This window comes from Oncorhynchus keta, chromosome 22, assembly GCF_023373465.1.
Source record: "Oncorhynchus keta strain PuntledgeMale-10-30-2019 chromosome 22, Oket_V2, whole genome shotgun sequence".
NCBI lineage: Eukaryota > Metazoa > Chordata > Actinopteri > Salmoniformes > Salmonidae > Oncorhynchus > Oncorhynchus keta.
This window is the reverse complement of record NC_068442.1, coordinates 29,803,049-29,829,050: the sequence shown is the minus strand read 5'-3', so window position 1 is coordinate 29,829,050 and position 26,002 is coordinate 29,803,049. Positions and strand designations below refer to the sequence as shown.

At 42.3% G+C, this 26,002-nt stretch overlaps 1 protein-coding gene across 1 annotated transcript in view; it reads right to left on the bottom strand.

Moving 5' to 3' along the window:
* The window catches only part of LOC118401299 (cadherin-13-like), a 636,121-nt gene that overhangs the window by 345,415 nt on the left and 264,704 nt on the right, over positions 1-26,002 (bottom strand). The window contains exon 5 of the mRNA XM_035798686.2: positions 11,590-11,742. Within this exon, the coding sequence (XP_035654579.1) occupies positions 11,590-11,742 (153 nt within the window). The remainder of the gene's footprint in view (positions 1-11,589; positions 11,743-26,002) is intronic.

Below are 26,002 nucleotides of genomic sequence, written 5' to 3'. Positions count from 1 at the left end.
AAATGCTATAGCAAAACTGATACCTTGAGATTTCAAAAAGTTTAAAACCATGACTAGAGAGACACTGTAAACAAAAACAGAAAATAGCTGCTGTTTTTATGAGTGAGTTTACGTTTAAGTTGATACTCAGCGTTGTCAGCACTTTTTATTCAACTCTTTTATTAGCCCATAAAATGTGCTTTTTTCCTATTTCCACTTAGCGCTACAACAAGTAGTGCAGCAGTAATGAATAGGCGGGAAAGTGTATCTATAGCCTTGCGTTGTTGTTATTATTAGGAATATTTTACTTTCTCTGTTCATAGGAGTAACAACATGAATTTGTGCATGAGGCAGAAATAATGCGGTGCGACTCGAGTTTCGCCATCAGCTGGAAGATGGTGTCCCTTTTTGGTCAGTGTGCAGGAAAGGGAGAGCAGAGGGATGTTGAGAGGTGGACTCTCAGTCTGCTGCTCTCTCCCTCCACAGAGACTGACCATCAGATGCATGCACCATCAGCCCAGTAAAATAATAATAAAAAGCACATTATTTAAATGTATGCTCACTCAGCTGTGCTTCACAAGTAATACAACATGGATCTATTACCGGTGTGATCATGTAGCCTTCATCACATTTTGAAATATATATTTTCTAAATGGCCCGAACAACAATGGGCAATTCAAGTAAAGCCAATATGCAGTGATAATGTATTGGCTATAGCTTTGCGCAGAAAACTCATTGCGACAGTCTTGTTTTTAATTGGTTAATGATGCATAAGCTTTACGTTTTTTAAATAGATTTCGGCTTGCATTTTTACTCAGAAAGTGATCTCGACCCAGAAAGGGTTGGTGACCATTGTTCTGGAGTTTTCCTTGTTAACACTATCACAATCGTGATTGAATCAACGCAATATTAGCCACTTTTATTAATGCAACATACCAAAACAAAACAAACTATGTGTCACGTTCTGACCTTTATTTCCTTTGTTTTGTATTTATTTAGTATGGTCAGGGCGTGAGTTGGGTGGGCAGTCTATGTTTGTTTTTCTATGTTTTGGGGTATTTCTATGTTTCGGCCTAGTATGGTTCTCAGTCAGAGGCAGGTGTCATTAGTTGTCTCTGATTGAGAATCATACTTAGGTAGCCTGGGTTGCACTGTTTGTTTGTGGGTGATTGTCTATGTTGATGGCTTGTTTCAGCGCAGCTCACATTAGCGTCACGGTTGTTATTTTGTTTACTGGTTTTGTATAGTGTTCAGTTCTTTCTTTAATTAAACATTCAACATGAACACATATCACGCTGCATATTGGTCCTCCGATCCTTCTCCCCTCTCCTCTTCAGATGAAGAGGAGGACGACCGTGACACTATGCAAGAGATTTTGTTGTAGGCAGAACACATCCAAGTAGGATTCTATTGCATTGACATGCACGACTCAGCCCGTACTCCAGACAGACCTGTGCAGCATAAATAATCAGAGTTGCAGTAGGCCTATATACAAATAGACCATTGCCATATATGGATCTGTGCCGTTTACTTTGAACTGGAATGTGTTTACAGCATGAGCGGTCGTCAGTAAATGCGCTTGTTTTGAGATCAAAGCGAGAGCTGCATGTAGCCACGTGTCCACATTTTGTTCATATCCTTTGCTAGTTGGTGAGTTATTGGCCCAGTTATAGACCATTTGTAGTCCTCAATGGTGGAGTTACTGTTTCCTACAAGAGCACAAAACATGTACATTTCTAGATATCTTTGAAAAGCGAGTCAGGTAAAGAGCTTTTTTTGTCTTAAAGGGGCAGTGTTGTATTTTGAGAGGCTTGAATAATCTAAGTAGCCAATAGGCTGAGGGTAGCATAATTGGTCTGATTCTATGTAATAATGGAAAGGGAATAATAGTGGATTTTATTTTGCAAAGTGGTGTCTTGCATCAAACAACACAACAGCATGTTCAGTCACCTCCTCATCTGAAGGAGAAGTGGATAAACAGGTTAATGTCAAGCCCTGCATGTTTAAAAAAAAAAAAAAGTCTCATAGAATGTAGGCCTACGTTGAACACCACACATTGGCTGCTACTGTAGACTGAATGATAGAACAGCTATTTCCATTTGAATTGTTATGGTAGGCATTTTCTCCATTGTTTTTGATGTTAGCCCACTCTGGTAGTCCTACATTATGATGAAATAGCCACAGTAGCCTACTTGGCCACTTAATACTGTAACTTAACGTGAGTACAGCCTCAGTGTTCGCATTAAATGTGCGCTGGAAGTTGCACAGAAATTTCAAAACGTTCAAGATTGTGCTCAGCAGACCTGAAATTTGCTCAGTGCTGGAAAAAGATGAGAGGGAACATTGCAGACCAGTAACATAAATATTCCATTCTATTATAAAAAATAATAAAAATAAATAATAGTGTTTCTTAGGACCTGCCTACAGCAAATAAGTAATGAATTTCTTTGTGATAATGTATATTCAATGGATTTATTCAAATAGACTCATATTGGCCCACATATACTCCCACTACTAAACTTGCCGGCATGTGCATGGGAGATGTGGTAAAAATGGGACTGTGTGAATTGGGCTCTAAAAAACATTGCCATATTTTTTCGTAAAGGATATTACTTCACACCACTGGGACAACTTAAATGCATTTGGGAGCTTCAGATCTCGACCAGCAGCAGGAAGGGAGTACGTTGTCATCTGTCATCTACCCAGAGCCAGACTCACTCTGAGGGGGATTATCCAAGCATGACATGGGCATGGAGAAAGACTTCGGAGTTAGTCCAGCTCAGTGTCTCCAGAACTCTATGAATACCATGCTTAATTAATGATTCATTGCATATGAGAGAGAGCGAGAGAGAGAGAGAGAGAGAGAGAGAGAGAGAGTGAGCGAGAGAGAGAGAGAGAGAGTGAGCGAGAGAGCCAGAGAGAACATCATCTGTGTACACCATAAAACACCAAATAATACTTGCAGAGCAGAATTAGGATGATACCCGCTAATGATCAAAATCCAGAAAATAAGCATTAACTTTTACAACCACCTAAAAGGAAGCGATTCGCAAACCTTCCATAACAAAGTCATCACATACAAAGAGATTAACCTAGGGAAGAGTCCCCTCAGCAAGCTGATCCTGGGGCTCTGTTCACAAACACAAACCCCAGGAAAGCAACACAATTACACCAACCAGATTTAATTTTGTCACCTTTATTAAAACAGGTAGGCTAGTTGAGAACAAGTTCTCATTTGCAACTGCGACCTGGCCAAGATAAAGCATAGCAGTGTGAACAGACAACAACACAGAGTTACAAATGGAGTAAACAATAAACAAGTCAATAACATAGTAGGAAAAAAAGAGAATCTGTATACATTGTGTGCAAAAGGCATGAGGAGGTAGGCAATAAATAGGCCATAGGAGTGATAAATGATCAGATGAACATGTGCAGGTAGAGATACTGGTGTGCAAAAGAGCATAAAAGTAAATAAAATAAAAACAGTATGGGGATGAGGTAGGTAAATTGGGTGGGCTATATACCGATGGACTATGTACAGCTGCAGCGATCGGTTAGCTGCTCAGATAGCAGATGTTTAAAGTTGGTGAGGGAGATAAAAGTCTCCAACTTCAGAGATTTTTGCAATTCGTTACAGTCACAGGCAGCAGAGAACTGGAAGGAAAGGCAGCCAAATTAGGTTTTGGCTTTAGGGATGATCCGTGAGATACACCTCTTGGAGCGCGTGCTACGGGTGGGTGTTGCCATCGTGACCAGTGAACTGAGATAAGGCAGAGCTTTACTTAGCATAGACTTGAAGATGACCTGGAGCCAGTGGGTCTGGCGACGAACATGTAGCGAGGGCCAGCCGACTAGAGCATACAGGTCGCAGTGGTGGGTGGTATAAGGTGCTTCAGTAATAAAACGGATGACACTGTGATAAACTGCATCCAGTTTGCTGAGTAGAGTATTGGAAGCTATTTTGTAGATGACATCGCCAAAGTCGAGGATCGGTAGGATAGTCAGTTTTACTAGGGTAAGTTTGGCGGCGTGAGTGAAGGAGGCTTTGTTGCGAAATAGAAAGCCGACTCTAGATTTGATTTTGGATTGGAGATGTTTGATATGAGTCTGGAAGGAGAGTTTGCAGTCTAGCCAGACACCTAGGTACTTATAGATGTCCACATATTCTAGGTCGGAACCATCCAGGGTGGTGATGCTAGTCGGGCGTGCGGGTGCAGGCAGCGAACGGTTGAAAAGCATGCATTTGGTTTTTACCAGCGTTTAAGAGCAGTTGGAGGCCACGGAAGGAGTGTTGTATGGCATTGAAGCTCGTTTGGAGGTTAGATAGCACCGTGTCCAAGGAAGGGCCAGAAGTATATAGAATGGTGTCGTCTGCGTAGAGGTGGATCAGGGAATCGCCCGCAGCAAGAGCAACATCCTTGATATATACAGAGAAAAGAGTCGGCCCGAGAATTGAACCCTGTGGTACCCCCATAGAGACTGCCAGAGGACCGGACAACATGCCCTCCGATTTGACACACTGAACTCTGTCTACAAAGTAGTTGGTGAATCAGGCAAGGCAGTCATTAGAAAAACCGAGGCTACTGAGTCTGCCAATAAGAATATGGTGATTGACAGAGTCTAAAGCCTTGGCCAGGTCGATGAAGACAGCTGCACAGTACTGTCTTTTATTGATGGCGGTTATGATATCGTTTAGTACCTTGAGCGTGGCTGAAGTGTACCTGTGACCGGCTCGGAAACCGGATTGCACAGTGGAGAAGGTACGGTGGGATTCGAGATGGTCAGTGATCTGTTTGTTGACTTGGCTTTCGAAAACCTTAGATAGGCAGGGCAGGATGGATATAGGTCTGCAACAGTTTGGTTCCAGGGTGTCTCCCCCTTTGAAGATGGGGATGACCGCGGCAGCTTTCCAATGCTTGGGGATCTTAGATGATACAAATCAGAGGTTGAACAGGCTGGTAATAGGGGTTGCGTCAATGGTGGAGGACAGTTTCAGAAATAGAGGGTCCAGATTGTCAAGCCCAGCTGATTTGTATTGGTCCAGGTTTTGCAGCTCTTTCAGAACATCTGCTATCTGGATTTGGGTAAAGGAGAAGCTAGGGAGGCTTGGTCGAGTAGCTGCGGGGGGGTGGATCGGTTAGCCGAGGTTGGAGTTGCCAGGAGGAAGGCATGGCCAGCCGTTGAGAAATGCTTGTTGAAGTTTTCGATTCTCGCGGAGTAATCGGTGGTAACCATGTTACCTAGCCTCAGTGCAGTGGGCAGCTGGGAGGAGGAGCTCTTGTTCTCCATGGACTTTACAGTGTCCCAGAACCTTTTGGAGTTGAGCTACAGGATGCAAATTTTTGCTTGAAAAAGCTGGCCTTTGCTTCCCTGACTGCCTGCTTGTATTGGTTCCTGACTTCCCTGAACAGTTGCATATCGTGGAGACTATTCGATGCTATTGCAGTCCGCCACAGGATGTTTTTGTGCTGGTCGAGGGCAGTCAGGTCTGGAGTGAACCAAGGGCTATATCTGTTCTTCATTCTGCATTTTTTTTGAACGGAGCATGCTTGTATAAGATGGTGAGGAAGCTACTTTTAACCTGTTAGTCCTATAGGGGCAGTATTTCATTTTTGGATAAAAAGACGTGCCCGTTTTAAGCGCAATATTTTGTCACAAAAAGATGCTCGACTATGCTTGGAATTGATAGTTTTGGAAAGAAGACACTCTTACGTTTCCAGAACTGCAAAGATTTTCACTGTGAGTGCCCTAGAACAAATGCTTCAGGCAAAACCATGATGTTTGACCGACCAGGAAATGAACAGGATTTCTGAGGCTACGTTTTCCATGATCGCCTTATATGGCTGTGAATGCGACAGGAATGAACGGACACTTTCTCTTGTTTCCCCAAGGTGTCTGCAGCATTGTGACGTATTTGTAGGCATATCATTGGAAGATTGACCATAAGAGACTACAATTGCCAAGTGTCCCGCACGGTGTCTGCGTGGAAATTGGTGCGCAAAAGTCAGCTACCAGTATTTTTCCATCCGAATCAGAGAAGAATGCAGGCTTCCAAGGACGGCATTTCAATGAAGAGATATATGACAAAACACCTTGAGGATTGATTCAAACAACGTTTTCCATGTTTCAGTCGATATTATGGAGTTAATTCGGAAAAAAGTTTGACGTGTAGGTGACTGAATTTTCGGTTAGTTTCGGTAGCCAAATGCATAGTACCAAAACGGAACGTTGTGTCCTACACAAGAATCTTTCAGGAAAAACTGGACATCTGCTATGTAACTGAGAGTCTCCTCATTGAAACATCTGAAGTTCTTCAAAGGTAAATTATTTTATTTGATCCCTTTGCTGGTTTTTGTGAATATGTTGCGTGCTAAATGTTAACGCTAAATGCTAAGCTAGCTATCACCACTCTTACACAAATTATTGATTTTCTCTGGTTCTAAAGCATAAAAATCTGAGACGACAGGATTGTTAAGAAAAGGATAAGCTTGAGAGCAGGCATATTTATTTCATTTCATTTGCGATTTTTAGAAATCGCTAACGTTGCGTTATGGTAATGAGCTTGAGGCTGTAGTAACGCGACCGCATGCGGGATGGGGCAGACTATGAGGTTAAAGAATGACCAGGCATCATCAACTGACGGGATGAGGTCAATATTCTTCCAGGATACCCGGGCGAGGTCGATTAGAAAGAAAGAAGTGTTTTAGGGAGGGTTTGACAGTGATGAGGGGTGGTCGTTTGACCGTGGACCCGTAGCGGATACAGGCAATGAGGCAGTGATCGCTGAGATCCTGATTGAAGACAGCAGAGGTGTATTTGGAGGGCCAGTTGGTCAGGATAATGTCTATTAGGGTGCCCATATTTACGGATTTAGGGTTGTACCTGGTGGGTTCCTTGATGGTTTGTGTGAGATTGAGGGCATCTATCTTAGATTGTAGGACTGCCGGGGTGTTAAGCATATCCCAGTTTAGGTCACCTAACAGAATAAACTCTGAAGCTAGATGGGGGGCGACCAATTCACAGATGGTGTCCAGGGCACAGCTGGGAGCTGTGGGGGGTCGGTAGCAGGCTGGAACTGTGAGAGACTTATTTCTGGATAGATACATTTTTTAAATTAGAAGTTTGAACTGTTTGGGCATAGACCTGGAAAGTATGACAGAACTTTGCAGGCTATCTCTGCAGTAGATTGCAACTCCTCCCCCTTTGGAAGTTCTATTTTGATGGAAAGTGTTATAGTTGGGTAAGTAAATCTCAGAATTTTTGGTGGCCTTCCTAAGCCAGGATTCAGACACGGCAAGGACATCAGGGTTGGCAGAGTGTGCTAAAGCAGTGAGTAAAACAAACTTAGGGAGGAGGCTTCTGATGTTGACATGCATGAAACCAAGGCTTTTTCGATCACAGAAGTCAACAAATGAGGGTGCCTGGGGACATGCAGGGCCTGGGTTTACCTCCACATCACCCGAGGAACAGAGAAGGAGTAGGATGAGGGTGCGGCTAAAGGCTATCAAAACTGGTCGCCTAGAGCTTTGGGGACAAGGAATAAAAGGAGCAGATTTATGGGCGTGGTAGAATATATTCAGGGCATAATGTGCAGACAGGGGTATAGTGAGGTGCGGGTATAGCGGAGGTAAGCCCAGGCACTGGGCTGTATCTTGTATCTCTGGACATGCTGGTTATAATGGGTGAGGTCACCACATGTGTGGGAGGTGGGACAAAGGAGGTATCAGAGGTATGAGGAGTGGAACTAGGGGCTCCATTGTAAACTAAAACAATGATAACTAACCTGAACAACAGTATACAAGGCCTATTGACATTTGAGAGGGACATACAGCGAGGCATACAGTAATCACAGGTGTTGAATTGGGAGAGCTAGCTAAAACAACAGGTGAGACAACAACAGCTAGTCAGCTAACACAAAAACAGCAGGTAAAATGGCGATGACTAGGCAGAGAGGGTCAGATTAACTACACACAGAGCCTGAGTTGATCATAGTGATCATAGTGATTATAGTGTCCAGGGGGCAGCAGTAGATGGATCAGGGAAGCCGCCACTACGCTAGCACGCGGGTGACACGACACAGATCATGAGAAAGAAAAAAAATCTCGTCCCAACTATTTTTCAATATGGCACAGCTGTCAATTTTTTGGTCTTTACATGAAAATGGTATATATTTTTATTTATCACAATTCTCCTTAACCAATTTTGGTCTTTAATGCAGGGCTGACATAAGTTCCTTACTTTTTCCCTTTTTTTCCCCATTAAAAAAAAAACCATTTGTCACACCCTGACCATAGTTTGCTTTGTATGTTTCTATGTTTTGTTTGGTCAGGGTGTGATCTGAGTGGGCATTCTATGTTGTGTGTCTAGTTTGTCTGTTTCTGTATTTGGCCTGATTTTGTTCTCAATCAGAGGCAGGTGTTAGTCATTGTCTCTGATTGGGAACCATATTTAGGTAGCCTGTTTTGTTGTGTTTGTTACACCAGATAGGGCTGTTTTCGGTTTTTCACGGTTCTTGTTTTTGTATATTGTTCATGTATCATCTTCATTAAAGATGTATCAAAATGACCACGCTGCGTTTTGGTCCGCCTCTCCTTCAACAGAGGAACCCCGTAACACAATTCGTATATTTGAGTTTAATCACGATATTTGTTGTATTATTTGTTCTGTCTTTTCTGGTGGATTAAACTGAAATTGCAACCAACTTTCTTTGGCTTGTTTAAAAAATAACCATATTTTGGGGATTATTTCGTTTTCAAATAATAAAGGGAAAAGGGCCATTATATAACATGGGGTGAGACTTTCTTACTAATTTCTAAATAAATCCAGTTTGTTATTTAGAATGATTTATTTCAGTTTTTAGAGGGAGAGAAACCAAAAGCCCACTGCCTATTTTTTTGAAAAATGTCAGTCCACATGTCAAGTGTAATTCCCCCATTGTATTTACCCAAGTTCTCTCTTAACTCCAGGACCATCGATGCAGGACTCTCGTGCCAGAGAAGAGAGACTCTCAGACTGAAACAGCCTCCATTAATTTACGAAAAGATAGTCCATTTTTGCCACAGTTTAGACAACAGATCAGTGTTCTAACTTGTGATAGTGTGGTGCCACCATCTACCACTAAAGGTCGTGGCATAAGTTCATAACTTTTAAAGGAAGAACCCCTGTATATAGTTACTTGACACATTGGAAAGAATTAACCAAAAAACTGAGCAAACTGGAATGCTATTTGAAAACTGAGCTGCACTTCTCTCAGATTACATAGAACCACAAAGAATTACAAAACAAATACAATTTTGATATTATCTATTGATGAAATACCACAGTGTACCATCACAGCAGAAAGATTTGTGACCTGTTGCCACAAGTTAAAGGCAACCAGTGAAGAACAAACACATTCTAAATAAAAACACATATTTATGTTTCTATATTTTCCCTTTTGTACTTCAACTATTTTCACATTGTTACAACACTGTACATAGCCATAATATAACATTTGACATGTCTTTATTCTTTTGAAACTTGTGTGATGAATGTTTACTGTTAATTTCACTTTCGTTAATTCATTTCACTTGATTTGCCAACGTCAACATATGTTTCCCATGCCAATATTTTTAATTGAATTGATAGAGACAGATAGAGAGAAAGTGAGGGGGGATGCTGTGATTACAGTCTGTATAGAGGAGGAATGATTGGAACGAGGACATAGTCCAGTGAGTCCAATATCACACAGAGACCTCTGGCCTGCGTGTGTGTACTGTACAGTACACGTTCTACTATACTTGTGAGTACCATGTGTGTGTGTGTGTGTGTGTGTGTGTGTGTGTGTGTGTGTGTGTGTGTGTGTGTGTGTGTGTGTGTGTGTGTGTGTGTGTGTGTGTGTACAGGTTTTACTTTACTGGGTACCAAACGTCACCACAAGAATAGTAAACCAACAGCAATTCTGAGAAGTGCCGGTCCTCACATGTAAAATACTATTTTTGGCATAGGGGTTAGGTTTAGGGATATAATTCGGGTTAGAGCTGTGGGTTGTCAGCGCACTACATTGCTGCCTGCCATAAAATGAGGGACATTGTCTGACAGACCAAACAACCTGCACATGTCTTCTATGTCAATGTTATTGTCCATTATATGATTATGTTTACTCTCGATTGTTGTTCCTACTGATTTCCCGTTTACAATCTTAATTATCATTTTTTAAATTATGTTAATATAAATGTATCACTTAATCTACATTTGACAAAATGTGACTCGTCAGGAAACTTGGCGTATGTCTCACATCACTACTTCACAGGGGAGGCATTTGAATGTAAACATACATTTATTTTTATCTAAGTACGTTCTTGGGCAGAATGCCTTCTGGAACATGTAAACTTTTATGTGCCTTAATAACAAACATGTATTCCATATTTATATATATATATATATGGCATGAGGACATAGTCCAGTGAGTCTAACCTCAGAGAGACCTCTCTGGCCTGTGTGTGTGTCAGCCTGAATTAGCAGCCATGTAATTATCCCTGATGTGATGCTGTTTCCGGGATTAGCTGGAAATGCAGTAATTTTGCCCAGATACCACAGAATTAGGTAAAGAGTGCTTCATCGCTGAAGCCACTGTGTGTGTGTGTGTGTATATGTCTGTCTGTGTGTGTATGTTCCTGTCTGTGTGTGTGAATGTTCGAGAAAAGTCCTGGGAATCAATCCATGGCTCATTTCCAAATTCTGAATATATTTGTGCAGTAAATTGGTATAGCAGAACAAGGGGGAGAGAGAGTGTAACTATATGCCATCCTTGTAGTTATGTTTTTTTCTGGATCTACTGTGACTAACAGTACAACAGCCATCCCAGCACAAAGCCTGCAACTAGTAACAACCATGAACAGCACCTTTCAATGTATAACTCAAAACCCACACACAATTCTTTAAACCACTGATACATGACCACCAAACACAGACAACTAGACAGGCAAACAGCCCCTTACACAAACTCATGCAGGTGGACGCAGTCACACTCCTTTATCGAAATCTAAATGTAACTGAAGTGAAATGGCAGCCTTTAATGCGTGCATGATTGCCAGTGGGGAATGAGATTGGCAAATCAGTGTGTGTGTTTATGTGGGTGTGCTTGTGTGTGTGTCTGTGTGGGCGATCTTTTGTGTGTGCGTGCATGTCTGAGTGTGTAGCTGGGGAGAGCAGAGGAGGGAGATGTAAATGTCAAGTGTTGTGCTTGGCTGTGTCTTATTTGAACCCACCTGGGCCTGCTGGCTCCCTCTTCTCCTCTCTCTTTCTCAAGGCAATGCTAACCCCAGAGGCACTAGGCTAAACTAGATTCTCACAGTCTCTTTATGACTCTTTTGTCACAAAGCTCCAACTTCTGACAGATAGTGTCAAGTCACCAATAAGAGAATATGATACAATTTTCACTCAGACAGATTCTGCTAGAAATATGCACAGTCTAGATCTGGCATCAAAGTCTGCAGCTGAAACCTAAACACATTTTCTCTCATTTTATGTTTCAGCCATTTTTGTTGTACATAAACGGATAAGCATCAGCTGATGGAATCAAAATGTCGGTGTTTCTTTCTGCTGTGTGCGGTATGACAGGGTACTCACCATGTAGGAATTGATGGCCTCTCTGTCCAGCTCTTGGCTAACAGACACCTCTCCAGTCAACCTGTTGATGGTGAACACCCCCTTTGGGTCCTGATCTGCTCCCGACCCAGTCATATGGAAGATGTGGTCATCCTCCATGCCTGACGACATCACCTGGAACAACACACAATAAAGGTCAACAAGTAGTCATTAGCAAATTGCTAAACGATAACTGACTGTATTTCTCCAACTAAAAATATGGATTGTGTATTCATTACATATTCAAATAAGGCAAAATCTTCCAAGCAAACGTCACATTGTCAAAACATGAAGTATTGAGATGAGAATATGGTTTGGCCAGATGTCTAATCAGTTGTGTACTCACAATAAGCTAGCAAAGGCATCAACATCCACAGGTCCCAGCAGGAGAAGGCAGGTTAGAAGCAAAAGAGATCAGAGTATGTTAGATTCACACTGTACTGCACACTCACATGCTCACACAAGGCTGCACATGTCAAACACAGACTGGTTTACAGACTGGTCCCAGATCTGCGTATGCTGTATAACCAACTCCTATCGTTGTTGTGATGCCAAACACCAAAGAAGATGGCAAGATGGCACAAACATATCTGGGACCAGGCAACAATGTCTATACTACAGGAAGATATACAGGTAACTGACAAAATAATGGAACCACTTGATTAAATGAAGGATACAAAGTTTATTGAAAGCAGGTGCTTCCACACAGGTGTGGTTCTCGAGTTAATTATGCATTTAACATCTCATCATGCTTAGGGTTATGTATAAAAATTCTGGGTCGGCCATTATTTTGGATACCATGGCTATGCCCCCATAGGATAACAATGCCCCCATCCACAGTGCATGAAAACGATGTCAGCCATATGCCACTTGAACACTTATGGGAGATCCTGGAGAGGCGCCTGAGACAGTGTTTTCCACCACCATCAACAAAACACCAAATTTATTGTGGAAGAATGGTGTCACATCCTTCCAAAACAGTTCCAGACACTTGTAGAATCTATGTCAAGGTGCATTGAAGCTGGTCTGACTCGTGGTGGCCCAATGCTCTATTAAAACCTCCTCGAGTTGATTTCAGCGACCCCACTGAAATCTAATTAGCATAATAAAAACGTTCCCATCAAAATCCTTCAGTTTAAACTAGAGATATCATTTTTTTGCAGTGGATGCAACTCAATCTACCACATCTGCGGTAAAAGATGACAGAGCTAGGGCGATGTTTGTCAGACCATAAGACTTTCCGGAAATCGGTCTTTTCACAACATCGTCTGTAGCGGCCGAATGGTTTGGCCTACAAACTATGAAACTCTCACAATGGTGTTCTCCGTTTTGCTCTACAACCCCCCACAAGCATTTTGGAACTTGTTTGAAGTTGATGCAGCCCATCTGACAATTTCTGCCTGTAGCGTCCGTACAGTTTGGGCTACACACTAATATGAGCTCTATGGAAAGGTGAGACTCTCATGAACACGTACATGTCAGTTGTGTTGCACTAGGATACCCACAGGCCTTGTCTGAAGGTTCCCTGGTACCAGGTAAAAAATGAAATACAGTAGTTCCAAAAATAAGGGGTTAAATATACGTTTAAAAAAAATTGCTTGACTATCTGTAGTTCCATGTAGTGAATCTGTTATTCAATTTGTTTGTGTGGGCTAATAGCAGTAAAGCCAAATTAAACATTTTAGCAAATACTTTTTTACATGTATTTTTTATACTTCAAGGGCAGATACAGTACATGTACGTATATTCATTTAAAATACATTTATACGGTGTCCTTCAAACCACAAGGAAAACAATGGGTGGTTAGTTAATTTCAAACACAGATTAATGTTCTGCCGATTTACATTTTTCCCAAAATATCCTTGATTTCCTTTATCCCATAGATGCTGTACAATAGAACATGTGTTTTGAGGACAGAGTTATCATTTAATTTAATGATGACTCATGATGAGAGTCTAATTTAGTTGCTACTCAAGTCACATGGCACACAAAGAAAACACATACAGCACATGTATGTATAGGCACAAGTGTAGTCCTGTGTCTATTTGTGTACAAGGAAGGCAGCATTTCAAGGTCATCTGTTGTTCCTGTATAGACACTGTGCTAATCCGCTGGTGGGGTTTGCTATTTGGAGCCATTGAAGTCCAGAGCCTTATAGGTCTAAGAGGAAATCCAACTGGGCCAGTGCAATCCCTGCAACAAATCTACAGCTTGTTTCAGCACTTCCCAGTGGAGAAGACAGGGGAGCAATGGATCTGCTGACTTCTACAGGTTTCAGAAATACAAACAATACATCCGTTTTCAATCAGACTGCCCCCTGGAGTTAGTCTTGGGGGCGATGGATAAAGGGTGTCTTTAAACGTGTGTTGGTTTTCAAAGCCGAAAGTTACCATTATTTAGGACATTTAAGCAAGCTGCCTTTTTCAGGGTCATGTCCATTTAATCAAACAATCTCTGATCCCTACCAACACTTTCTTTCAGCACTCCACTACATTGCGGCCCAGTCCAGTGGCTAACCTAAGCCGTATATCTCATCGGGATGTGAATCATTGATGTTGGCCATTTTTGTCATGAACTTTAATCCTAAATGTCTCTACGTTTTTTTGGATAAGTGTGTGCCTCCATCTCCACTACGGACGCAGAAGGAGCCATGCTCCACAGTGGGGGTAAATGGCCCCTCCCCTCTGCCTTCACCTCTCAGGGAGCTAGAAGGTCATGTCTAATGAGAGAGTGCTTCAAGCGTTCCTGGGGACTAGTGCTAAAATCCAGCCTTTCTACTCTCACTTGAAAGTGCATCTGGTATGAGGCCAGCATTCTGAGCTAGGCTCCTTCTCTCTCGCTCTCTCTCTCTCTCTCTCTCTCTCTCATTTCACCCCCCCACTCTTTTTCCACTCCGAGACTGGGTACATTGCACGTTCCACAGGCCCCCACTACTCCCTCTGTTCTCGCACTCTCCCTCTGTGCATCTCGTTTGAAGTAGCAAAACGTCCGACTCTCAACAGTCCCAGGCCACTGGAGTATGTGGGAGAAGAAACTACAGCACCTACTCTTCATTCAGCCTTCATATATTATGTAGTACCTCTCCCTTCCACCTCCTCCTCCTCCTCCTTCTCCTCCTCCTGTTCCCTTGTGTGGGACGCTACCATTCTCTAGATAGGCTCTGTAATGGCCTTCGAAGAGTCCCGTGAGATGTTGCTAAGGGAGTGATTCTCTTGTAGAATACCAAGTTTACCCTTTTTTCTCATACACAGTAGCTACACTAAACACACACAGCTAGCAAATGCAATAGATAGAAATGTTTTAAAACAGTTATTAGGTAGGCAGAAAAAACCTGCAGAGTGAATGGTAAACTGGGTCACATGAAAAAAGGACCCAATATGTAGTCGGAGTTTACACATGTAACATCTTAATGAAGTAGCTATACAGGCAGTGAGTGACAATGGGGCAATACGTTGAGATGAATAGCAACAGGAAGTGTCATGAGGAGTTTAAAGGGTGTGTGGAGGGGGAGTGTGATTCTCTGAGCTGTTGCTATGGCGATTCATTTCACACACATGCACGCACGTGCGCAAAAACACACACACACACACCCACACCCAATTGGCCCTCTCCATAGTCTTGACAACCCCCATGTGGGAGCTCTAGTGGGAGAAGCTCACATATTTCTATCAACACTCTTAACCATTGCAGCAAACATGAAATAGTGCAGGGCTCTTGCTGTAACCTGCTGATGACAGGGGTGTGTGGATCCTCTCTCCATCTCCACACAACACAACAAGAGAAGAGAAGAGGAGGAGGAGGGAGCTCTACACCACTGGAGCACTTTGCAGTAGTCTCCTGATAAGCTCTGGTTGGATGAATGCTAAATCTTTACAAGTGCAATGTTGTGCATCACGCCAGTCCAAACCCATACGAAGGCTTGACTGTGAGATCTAAAGTATGCTAATGCATGATGGCTCAGTCCACCAGCACTGTAAGACACTTCACTGACTGTAGATGAAATTCTGTCACTTAGAATGTTGGGCAAGGTGAAGTTTCCAGTAGCATGAAAGTCAACAACAACTTGGGGCAAACAAGGCAAATGAGGAAATACAGACAGAGATGTAGAGAGCACTTACACACTCCCAGTCTCAGAGAGTGTCTTTCCGTGTCAGGGAAGAGTGGAGATGCAGTCTCTCCAGTGAGCAAACAGATTGCACCAAGATGTTCCCAAGGAGCTCTTCACAGCTATGGAATATATTCAGAACAGAACAGGAGCCACACAAGGAGTATCTCTCTGGTTGCATAATAGGGTCATCACTGGCAGGCAGGTGGAGAGATCTTCTGCGGTGCTTCAGATATTCGAACAAAGTAAAAGCAGCAGCTGATAATAGCAATCAGAGGCTAAGAACAGCCTGATTGTCTACCCACTCTGCTGGTAATTAGCAGGAAGTATCTGGAGGGGCCCCTGGTCCCTGGGCCTCCTGGTCCCCTCTGGCCTTTGAGGTGGTGATGAGCCTCGTACTCGTTGCACAATGTCCATCCGCTCACATCAGTGGGGCAACAATGGTACAATTAGTGCCTCTGATTGGCTGTTAAGTCCTCGTTAAAGGAAATCAGCCAAGGTGGAGGTGGAGGTGAGGAAAATGTGACAAAAGACAGTCTTAACTCTTTGCGCAAAGAAAGTTAAAGGTACTGTAAGCTTCAGTAAATTCAGTGAAGTTATTTCTATGAAGACACAGGCTGATCCACTCAGTCTGAATTAAGCTGTGTTCTGCACTGCCCTCCAACAGCATATACTGTAGTCTCTGATAGTGAAAGTCCTACTGCTCTCCCTGCAAGGTAACCATCAGAGCATTCACAAGAGAAGAACTCTATGCATGTTAAATAAAACTGGATGCTTTAATTTGTACATTTCTGTCACACCCTGATCTGTTTCACCTGTCCCTGTGCTTGTCTCCGCCCCCATCCAAGTGTCACCCATCTTCCCCATTATTCCCTGGGTATTTATACCTGTGTTTTCTGTCTGTCTGTGCCAGTTTGTCTTGTTTTGTCAAGTCAACCAGCGTGTTACTCCGTGCGCCTACTTTTTCCTTTTCTCTGTTTTGCTAGTCCTCACAGTTTTGACCCTTGCCTGCCTTGACTCTGATCCTGCCTACCTGATCATATTGCCGGCCCTGACCTCAAGCCTGCCTACTACTCTGTACCTCCTGGACTCTGACCTTGTTATGATCCTTTGCCTGTCCACAACCATTGTCTTGCCTGCCCCTTGGATACTAATCAATATCACAGACTCGAACCATCTGCATCTGGGTCTTGCCCTGTGCCCTATACATTTCTATCATTCCTCACCATCCTGACCAGCTTCCTTCATTTTCTTCCAGTTCCTTCTATCTTTCACTATTTTGCTCAGTCTTTTCTCAATATCACAAATAATCATACCGTTCTGATTGAGATGTTTCTCTGAATGCATTACTGTGAACTCAGTTTCAATGTGACCATTCATAGAGTTATCTAGGAAACAAAATATCATACTCATAAATATCATACTCACAAAATATCATATCATAAAATAGCTCTTAATATGAAGTTGATAGCAATAACAGTGGTGTCATGACGTTGCCCTTTCTGGGTGTAGATCGTGGCTGATCCCCCCCCCTCACTCTCTCTCCTAAACCCAGGTTTTGTTATCTCAGATAATAAATTCCTGGCAGAGAAAGAACAAAGGACTTCACTTGGCCAAACTCCTAAATCCCCAAAAATAAACAACACCTCTACTTTTGAGAATGTGGGAAGGGTCCGTGAACAGGTGTGACGAGTGTGTTTAATTTGGTGATCTCATGAAGGACAGGAAACACAAATTTCCCAGCTGTCAGGTTTGGTTTACATCTAAACATTGTGAAACATGAAACTATTAGTGAAAAGATGTCATGTGACATTAACATAACATTCTAAATTAGTGTATGGACTTTCATATAAAGATTAACTTGTCAGTGGCCACGCCCACATGAGCATAGACATTACGTTGGCGTCATGGACCGCCCTTTTCTACTGAAACGCATAAAACCCACTCCTGATGAAATTCACACCAGACCAAGCAAACCCCGGTGTAAGCTAAGGTTAAAAATGGTTGAATTTCTAAGAACAAAACATGCCGGGTGACACTGGTGACACTGGTGTGTCAACTCTACCAAAGGACAAGACCATACATTACATTTACATTTAAGTCATTTAGCAGACGCTCTTATCCAGAGCGACTTACAAATTGGTGCATTCACCTTATGACATCCAGTGGAACAGCCACTTTACAATAGTGCATCTAAATCTTTTAAGGGGGGGGGGGTGAGAAGGATTACTTTATCCAATCCTAGGTATTCCTTAAAGAGGTGGGGTTTCAGGTGTCTCCGGAAGGTGGTGATTGACTCCGCTGTCCTGGCGTCGTGAGGGAGTTTGTTCCACCATTGGGGAGCCAGAGCAGCGAACAGTTTTGACTGGGCTGAGCGGGAACTGTACTTCCTCAGTGGTAGGGAGGCGAGCAGGCCAGAGGTGGATGAACGCAGTGCCCTTATTTGGGTGTAGGGCCTGATCAGAGCCTGGAGGTACTGAGGTGCCGTTCCCCTCACAGCTCCGTAGGCAAGCACCATGGTCTTGTAGCGGATGCGAGCTTCAACTGGAAGCCAGTGGAGATAGCGGAGGAGCGGGGTGACGTGAGAGAACTTGGGAAGGTTGAACACCAGACGGGCTGCGGCGTTCTGGATGAGTTGTAGGGGTTTAATGGCACAGGCAGGGAGCCCAGCCAACAGCGAGTTGCAGTAATCCAGACGGGAGATGACAAGTGCCTGGATTAGGACCTGCACCGCTTCCTGTGTGAGGCAGGGTCGTACTCTGCGGATGTTGTAGAGCATGAACCTACAGGAACGGGCCACCGCCTTGATGTTAGTTGAGAACGACAGGGTGTTGTCCAGGATCACGCCAAGGTTCTTAGCGCTCTGGGAGGAGGACACAATGGAGTTGTCAACCGTGATGGCGAGATCATGGAACGGGCAGTCCTTCCCCGGGAGGAAGAGCAGCTCCGTCTTGCCGAGGTTCAGCTTGAGGTGGTGATCCGTCATCCACACTGATATGTCTGCCAGACATGCAGAGATGAGATTCGCCACCTGGTCATCAGAAGGGGGAAAGGAGAAGATTAATTGTGTGTCGTCTGCATAGCAATGATAGGAGAGACCATGTGAGGTTATGACAGAGCCAAGTGACTTGGTGTATAGCGAGAATAAGAGAGGGCCTAGAACAGAGCCCTGGGGGACACCAGTGGTGAGAGCGCGTGGTGAGGAGACAGATTCTCGCCACGCCACCTGGTAGGAGCGACCTGTCAGGTAGGACGCAATCCAAGCGTGGGCCGCGCCGGAGATGCCCAACTCGGAGAGGGTGGAGAGGAGGATCTGATGGTTCACAGTATCGAAGACAGCCGATAGGTCTAGAAGGATGAGAGCAGAGGAGAGAGAGTTAGCTTTAGCAGTGCGGAGCGCCTCCGTGATACAGAGAAGAGCAGTCTCAGTTGAATGACTAGTCTTGAAACCTGACTGATTTGGATCAAGAAGGTCATTTTGAGAGAGATAGCGGGAAAGCTGGCCAAGGACGGCACGTTCAAGAGTTTTGGAGAGAAAAGAAAGAAGGGATACTGGTCTGTAGTTGTTGACATCGGAGGGATCGAGTGTAGGTTTTTTCAGAAGGGGTGCAACTCTCGCTCTCTTGAAGATGGAAGGGACGTAGCCAGCGGTCAGGGATGAGTTGATGAGCGAGGTGAGGTAAGGGAGAAGGTCTCCGGAAATGGTCTGGAGAAGAGAGGAGGGGATAGGGTCGAGCGGGCAGGTTGTTGGGCGGCCGGCCGTCACAAGACGCGAGATTTCATCTGGAGAGAGAGGGGAGAAAGAGGTCAGAGCACAGGGTAGGGCAGTGTGAGCAGAACCAGCGGTGTCGTTTGACTTAGCAAACGAGGATCGGATGTCGTCGACCTTCTTTTCAAAATGGTTGACGAACCATTTCATACCACATGGAGCATTGGCTACACGGCCGGAAATGGTGAAACTCTGAGACTATCGATCCCTACAGAATAAGAGCAACTTTTAGACATATAATTACTAGTCTTCAGCTAGAAATTACGTAAACCTAGGACAAGAATACAGACAACAACCGAAGAACATATTCTATGAGAACGTTTCTGAATGGTACTCTAAAGTATCCATTCTAATAACCACAAAATACTTTGATCCTTGGGGAAACACAACCAGAGGGACTCTGATGACTCTCTCCAGCAGACAGACCGGATTCCAACAGAGAAGATAACAACAACTAACGTTGGGAAATATAAATTGCAATTTATTTTTAAACAAACGATTGTTCATGTAAAGTAGTAGCAATTTCTAGGAGTGTAGTAATCCTCAATGAGTTTCCCGCTCTTGAACTGCACACCTCTTTTCTTTTGTCTACCAAGCCGTCATATCGGCTTTGCCCACTAGGGACTTTTTCTTTGTATCATTGTTAGCAACCTAATGTGTAATATTTACTGTGTATGTATTTCTGTGATTTGATTAGTTAGTAAATAAATAATTAAGCCAATTTGTATATTGCTGATTCATAATGTATGCTAGGGTTTGTGCAGAAGAATTTTACGACGTTTGGAACAAGGTAATAATAATACATTAATGAGTGACTAATCGATCAGATATTCAAATATCTGAAATTATATTCGGAAGATTATAGCTATGTAAATCAACATTTTCCGTGGTGTCCTGACTTCCTAGTTAATTAAGTTTACATGATTAGTTTAATCATGTAATAATAATTTCACATACAGAATTGATTTGATAAAATAACAGTCTTTACATTTAATGATAGTAGACACGACAGTGGTCAGAGCGATAACACCTTTGTTATGCTATAACGTGCAAGGTGAGTACTCATATATATTACATCTCCCATAAGCCACCACAAGGCCAATGTCTTACTGGGAGTGCAAGCCAGGGAAATCTGCTCTTTATTGCTTTTCCCCCTTCTTCAAGCTCATCTCATCAAAATGGATTTCACGTCACTTTGATTCATCTGGGGATCTGTATTAGAGGCTGTGTGAGACTGTTTAGCCTAACATTGGCACTTTTCACCATAATAGTGATGATTAACATGTATAAAAACTGAAGGGAAGGAAGGATGGGATTCCTCGCCTACAGTCATCCTAACACAATTAACACAATCAATTAGACTAAATGAACAAGGCCCCAGGCACCAAGCCGGCGCACTGAGCAAACCGCCTGGACAACCACTTCCTGTTCTGCTCTGGAATAGTTCTAATAAATGGTAGCTAACAATAGTTATAATAAATGGCAGCTAACTACACTCCTAGAAAGAAAGTGAAAGAGAGAGAAATTGAGAGAGAGACCGAAAGATACGGAGAGTGTGTATTAAGAATGAACAAAGTGCTCCTCTATTACTTTGCTGATTTTGAGCAGGATACTGGTATTATTATTTTTATATTTTATTGGGATCCCTAATAGCTGTAGCAAAAACAGCAGCTACTCTTCCTGGGGTAGCATAAAACATAAAACGTGACACAATACAGAACATTAATACACAACAGCTCAAGGACAGAACTACATACAGTACACAATTTATTTTTACAAAAGGCACACGTAGCCTACATATCAATGCTGCAATACACACAAACTATCTAGGTCAAATAAGGCTGAGACGTTGTGCCGTGAGGTGTTGCTTTATCTGTTTTTTTAGCAATATGAGATGGATCGGAGTTCCATGCAATAATGGCTTCATATATTACCGTATGCTTTCTTGGTGCCTGTGAAAAGACCCCTGGTGGCATGTCTAGTGGGGTAAGTGTGTGTGTCAGAGCTGTGTGTAAGTTGACGATGCAAACAAGTTGGGATTTTCAACACAATGTTTCATATAAAAAGAAGAAGTGCCTCAACTCTTAACCAAGAGAGACTGGCATGCATAGTATTTATATCAGCCCTCTGATTACAATAAAGAGCAAGACGTGCCGCTCTGTTCTGGGCCAGCTGCAGCTTAACCAGGTCGTTCCTTGCTGCACTCGACCACACGACTGGACAATAATCAAGACAAGACAAAACTATAGCCTGCAGGTCTTTCAGACAGGCCGCTCCCCATCTTTACAACATTTGAATCTATGTTTTGACCATGACAGTTTACAATCTAAGGTAACACCTTGTAATTTAGTCTCCTCAACTTGTTGAACAGCCACTCCATTCAGTACCAGATTCAGCAGGTCTAGAACTTAGGGAATGATTTGTACCAAATACACTGCTCTTAGTTTTAGAGATGTTCAGGACCAGTTTATTACTGGCCACCCATTCCAAAACAGACTGTAACTATTTGTTAAGGTATTCAGTGACTTTATTAGCTGTGGTTGCTAATGCATATATTGTTGAATTATCAGCATAAATGAACACACACGATCGGTTTAATGTCCGTGGCAGGTCATTGGTAAAAAAATAGAAAAGAGTGCCTAAAGAGCTGCCCTGCAGTACACCACACTTTACATGTTTGCCATTAAAGAATCTTCAATTAAATAAAACCCTTTGAGTTCTATTAAATAGCTCTGAATCCATGATAAGGCAGAGGTTGAAAAGCCATACCATATACAAAACCATTCAAAAGTTTGGGGTCACATAGAAATGTCCTTGTTTTGGATTTAAAAAAGAAATTTAAAATAACATCGAATTGATCAGAAAAACAGTGTAGACATGATTAATGTTGTAAATAACTATTGTAGCTGGAAACAGCTGATGTTTTATGGAATATCTACATAGGCGTACAGAGGCCCATTATCAGCAACCATCGCTCCTGTGTTCCAACGGCACGTTGTGTTAGCTAATCTAAGTTTATAATTTTAAAATGCTAATTGATCATTAGAAAACCTTTTTGCAAATATGTTAGCACAGCTTAAATCTGTTCTGATTAAAGAAACAATCTTGTCCATCTTTTGAGTATCTGGAGAATCAGCATTTGTGGGTTCGATTACAGGCTTAAAATGGCCAGAAACAAAGGACTTTCTTCTGAATCTCGTCAGTCTGATGTTGTTTTGAGAAACGAAGGCTATTCCATGTGAGAAATTGCCAAGAAACTGAAGATCTGGTACAACGCTGTGTACTACTCCCTTCACAGAACAGCTCAAACTCGCTCTAACCAGAATAGATAGAGGAGTGGGAGGCCCGGGTGCACAACTGAGCAAGAGGAAAAGTACATTAGAGTGCCTAGTTTGAGAAACAGACTCCTCACAAGTCCTCAAATGTCAGCTTCATTAAATAGTACCCGCAAAACACCAGTCTCACCACCATGCTGAACAGTACAGCTCCCACAATCTTCTTATTATGAATTTATTTCAACCAATCATTAGTCATTTGTGTCTGTGCAGTACATGTTGAGTGCCCTTCTCTATAAGCATGCTGAAAGTATGTTATTCATTTGTTTACATGGAAATAGCATTGTATTTGGTCAAGAACAAAAAAATGCTAAGTGCTGGCAGGAAGCTTATAGGTCTGCTTTTAGAACCAGTAAAGGCCTCTTTATTACTCTTGGGCAGCAGAATTACTTTTGCTTCCCTCCAGGCCTGAGGAAAAATACTTTCCTCTAGGCTCAGTTAAAGATATAACAGACAGGAGGGGCTATAAAGTCAACTACCATCTTCAGTAGATTTCCATCAAATTTGTCATGCCAGGAGGTTTGTCAATATTGATCGATAACAAAATAAAATCCACCTCTCCGACGCAAAATTTAAACTTGCAATGTTTTTCTTTCATTTTTTTGTTTGTTGCATGAATACGATGGCTAACTGTTTGATGTTGGCATTTCCTTGCCCACTTTGCCAATGAAGTAATCATTCAAATAATTAGCAATATTAAATGGTTTTGTGATGAACAAGCCATCTGATTCAATGAAAGATGGAGTTCAATGTCTTTCTGCCCAGAATTTCATTTAAATGACTCCAAAGGTTTTTTTCCATCATTCATTATATCATTGATCTTGGCTTCATATTAGAGTTTCTTCTTCTTTTTGTTGAGTTTAGTCACAATTTCTCAATTTGCAGAAAGTCAGCCAGTCAGAAGTGTAGCCAGACTTATTAGCCACTCCTTTTGCTCCATCTCTTTTGACCATACAGTTTTTAAATTCCTCATTAATCCATGAAATTTAACAGTTCTAACAATCAGTTTCTTAACAGGTGCATGTTGTTCAATAATTAGAAGAAGCAATTTCATAAATTAATAAAGTGCAGCGTCTGGATGCTTCTTATTAATCAGTCCAGCAAATATTTTTAACATCATCCACATAAATCAGAGCAAAATATTTTGTATGATCTCTTACACAATATTTTAAGCCCAGCTTTTGGAACTTTCCTGGATATAGCCACTATATTGTGATCACTGCATACAATAGGTACGGATATAGCTTTAGAACACATTTCTGAAGTTTTAGTAAACATGTGATTGAATCATGTGGATGAACTTGTTCCTGTAGTCTTTGTAAACAACCTGGTAGGTTTATTAATAACCTGAACATGATTACAGGCACTGGTTACAGTGTGCAGCTTCCTCTTGAGCAGACAGCTTTGATGAAAACCAGTCAATATTCAGGTCCCCAAGAAAGTAGACCTCTCTGTTTACATACACCATCAAGAAATTCACACATATTATTTAGATACTCCCCTAAAGAAAAGGCTTTCGATGTGCCAAGTCAACCTGCAACCACAACACTTCAATAACACTAATCTTCTCTAAGCATTACAGGGATATGGCTCTGAGTATATACAGCAACACCTCCCCCATAAGCATTTCTGGCTCTTCTATAAATGTTGTATCTTTGTACTTCTACTGCTGTATCAGCAAATTAATGATCTAAGTGAGTCTCACAAATGGCTTATATATGAATGTTATCGGATGTTAGCAAGTTATTGATTTCATGAACCTTATTGCTAAGGCTACATATATTAATATGGGCTATTTTCAGTCCTTTCCTGGGTATCTTATCAGAGATAGACATAATGTGGAAAAGAGCAAACTAAGCAAGAGAAAAAATATACATTTTAGCAGTCCATTAATCACTTGGTGTGGGTGCTGCGTGGTTGAATCTACGAACCCATAGGCTTGGCTCTCTCATCCCTTCCAGGATTCTGGGAGGGAAGGAGGGTGGACAATGAGCATGTCATAGCAGATGTAAGCAATGTCCCCACGTGCTCTAGAAGCTTTCACGTCTGGGATAAGTTCTTTCCTCTTCTGGCGCACAGCTTTAGGATAGTCCTCGTTGAGGAAGATATACCTTCTTCTCAAGTTCTTGTCTCTTTCCAGAACAGCTACCTTGTCCTTGAACCTCAGGAACTTGACCACTATTGGCCTGGGCCTGTCACCTGGGCTGGTGGTGGGTTTGCCAGTCCTGTGGGCACGCTCCACCTCAATATTCCTGTGGTCCATCTTAAATTTCTGAGAGATCATTTCACTCAGACTCCGTCCAGGTTTCATGTGGAGATTCTGCAATTCCGTCCACAGCACATTATTCCGCCTTGATTGTCCCTAGAGATAGTCTGAATTAACCGTCATTGTTATCATGGAATCACACACACAACTGATGTCCTCTCTCAATGACATACAGATTGCTGTCATCTTACCATTATTCTTTTAAAACTCATCGAGCTGAACCTGGGAGATCTGCAAACTGTTTTTCAGGTCCTGGACCTCACTGGTCAGGTCATCCATTCTTTTATTAGTTCAGTCCACCAGTATCTGGACAAAACACTTGAAGCTATTTTCTTGTTGTTGTAACAACTGCTTGTAGAACTATTTTTGTTTGTTTAAAAGATCCTTCACCGGGGATAGAGAGACACCACTGTCCTCAACGGTACTCCCGCCATCTTTGGTCTTTCATGGTAGCTAAATCAAATCAAATCAAATACAATACATACACATGTTTAGCAGATGTCATTGCGGGTGTTGCAAAATGCATGTGTTTCCTTTGTAGCTCTAACAGTGCAGTAATATCTAACAATTCACAACAATACACACAACCTAAAAGTAAAGAATGGAATTAAGGAATATATAAATATTAGGATGAGCAATGTCGGCATGGCATAGACTAAAATACAATAGAATATAATACAGTATATACTGTACATATGAGATGAGTAAAGCAAAAATATGCAAACAATATTAAAGTGACTAGTGTTCCATTATTAAAGTGGCCAGTATATTCAAGTCTATGTATATGGGGCAGCAGACTCGAAGGTGCAGGGCTATTTAACAGTCTGATGGCCTTGAGATAGAGCTATTCTTTAGTCTCTCGGTCCCAGCTTTGATGCATCTGCCTGCCTTCTGGATGATAGTGGGGTGAACAGGCAGAG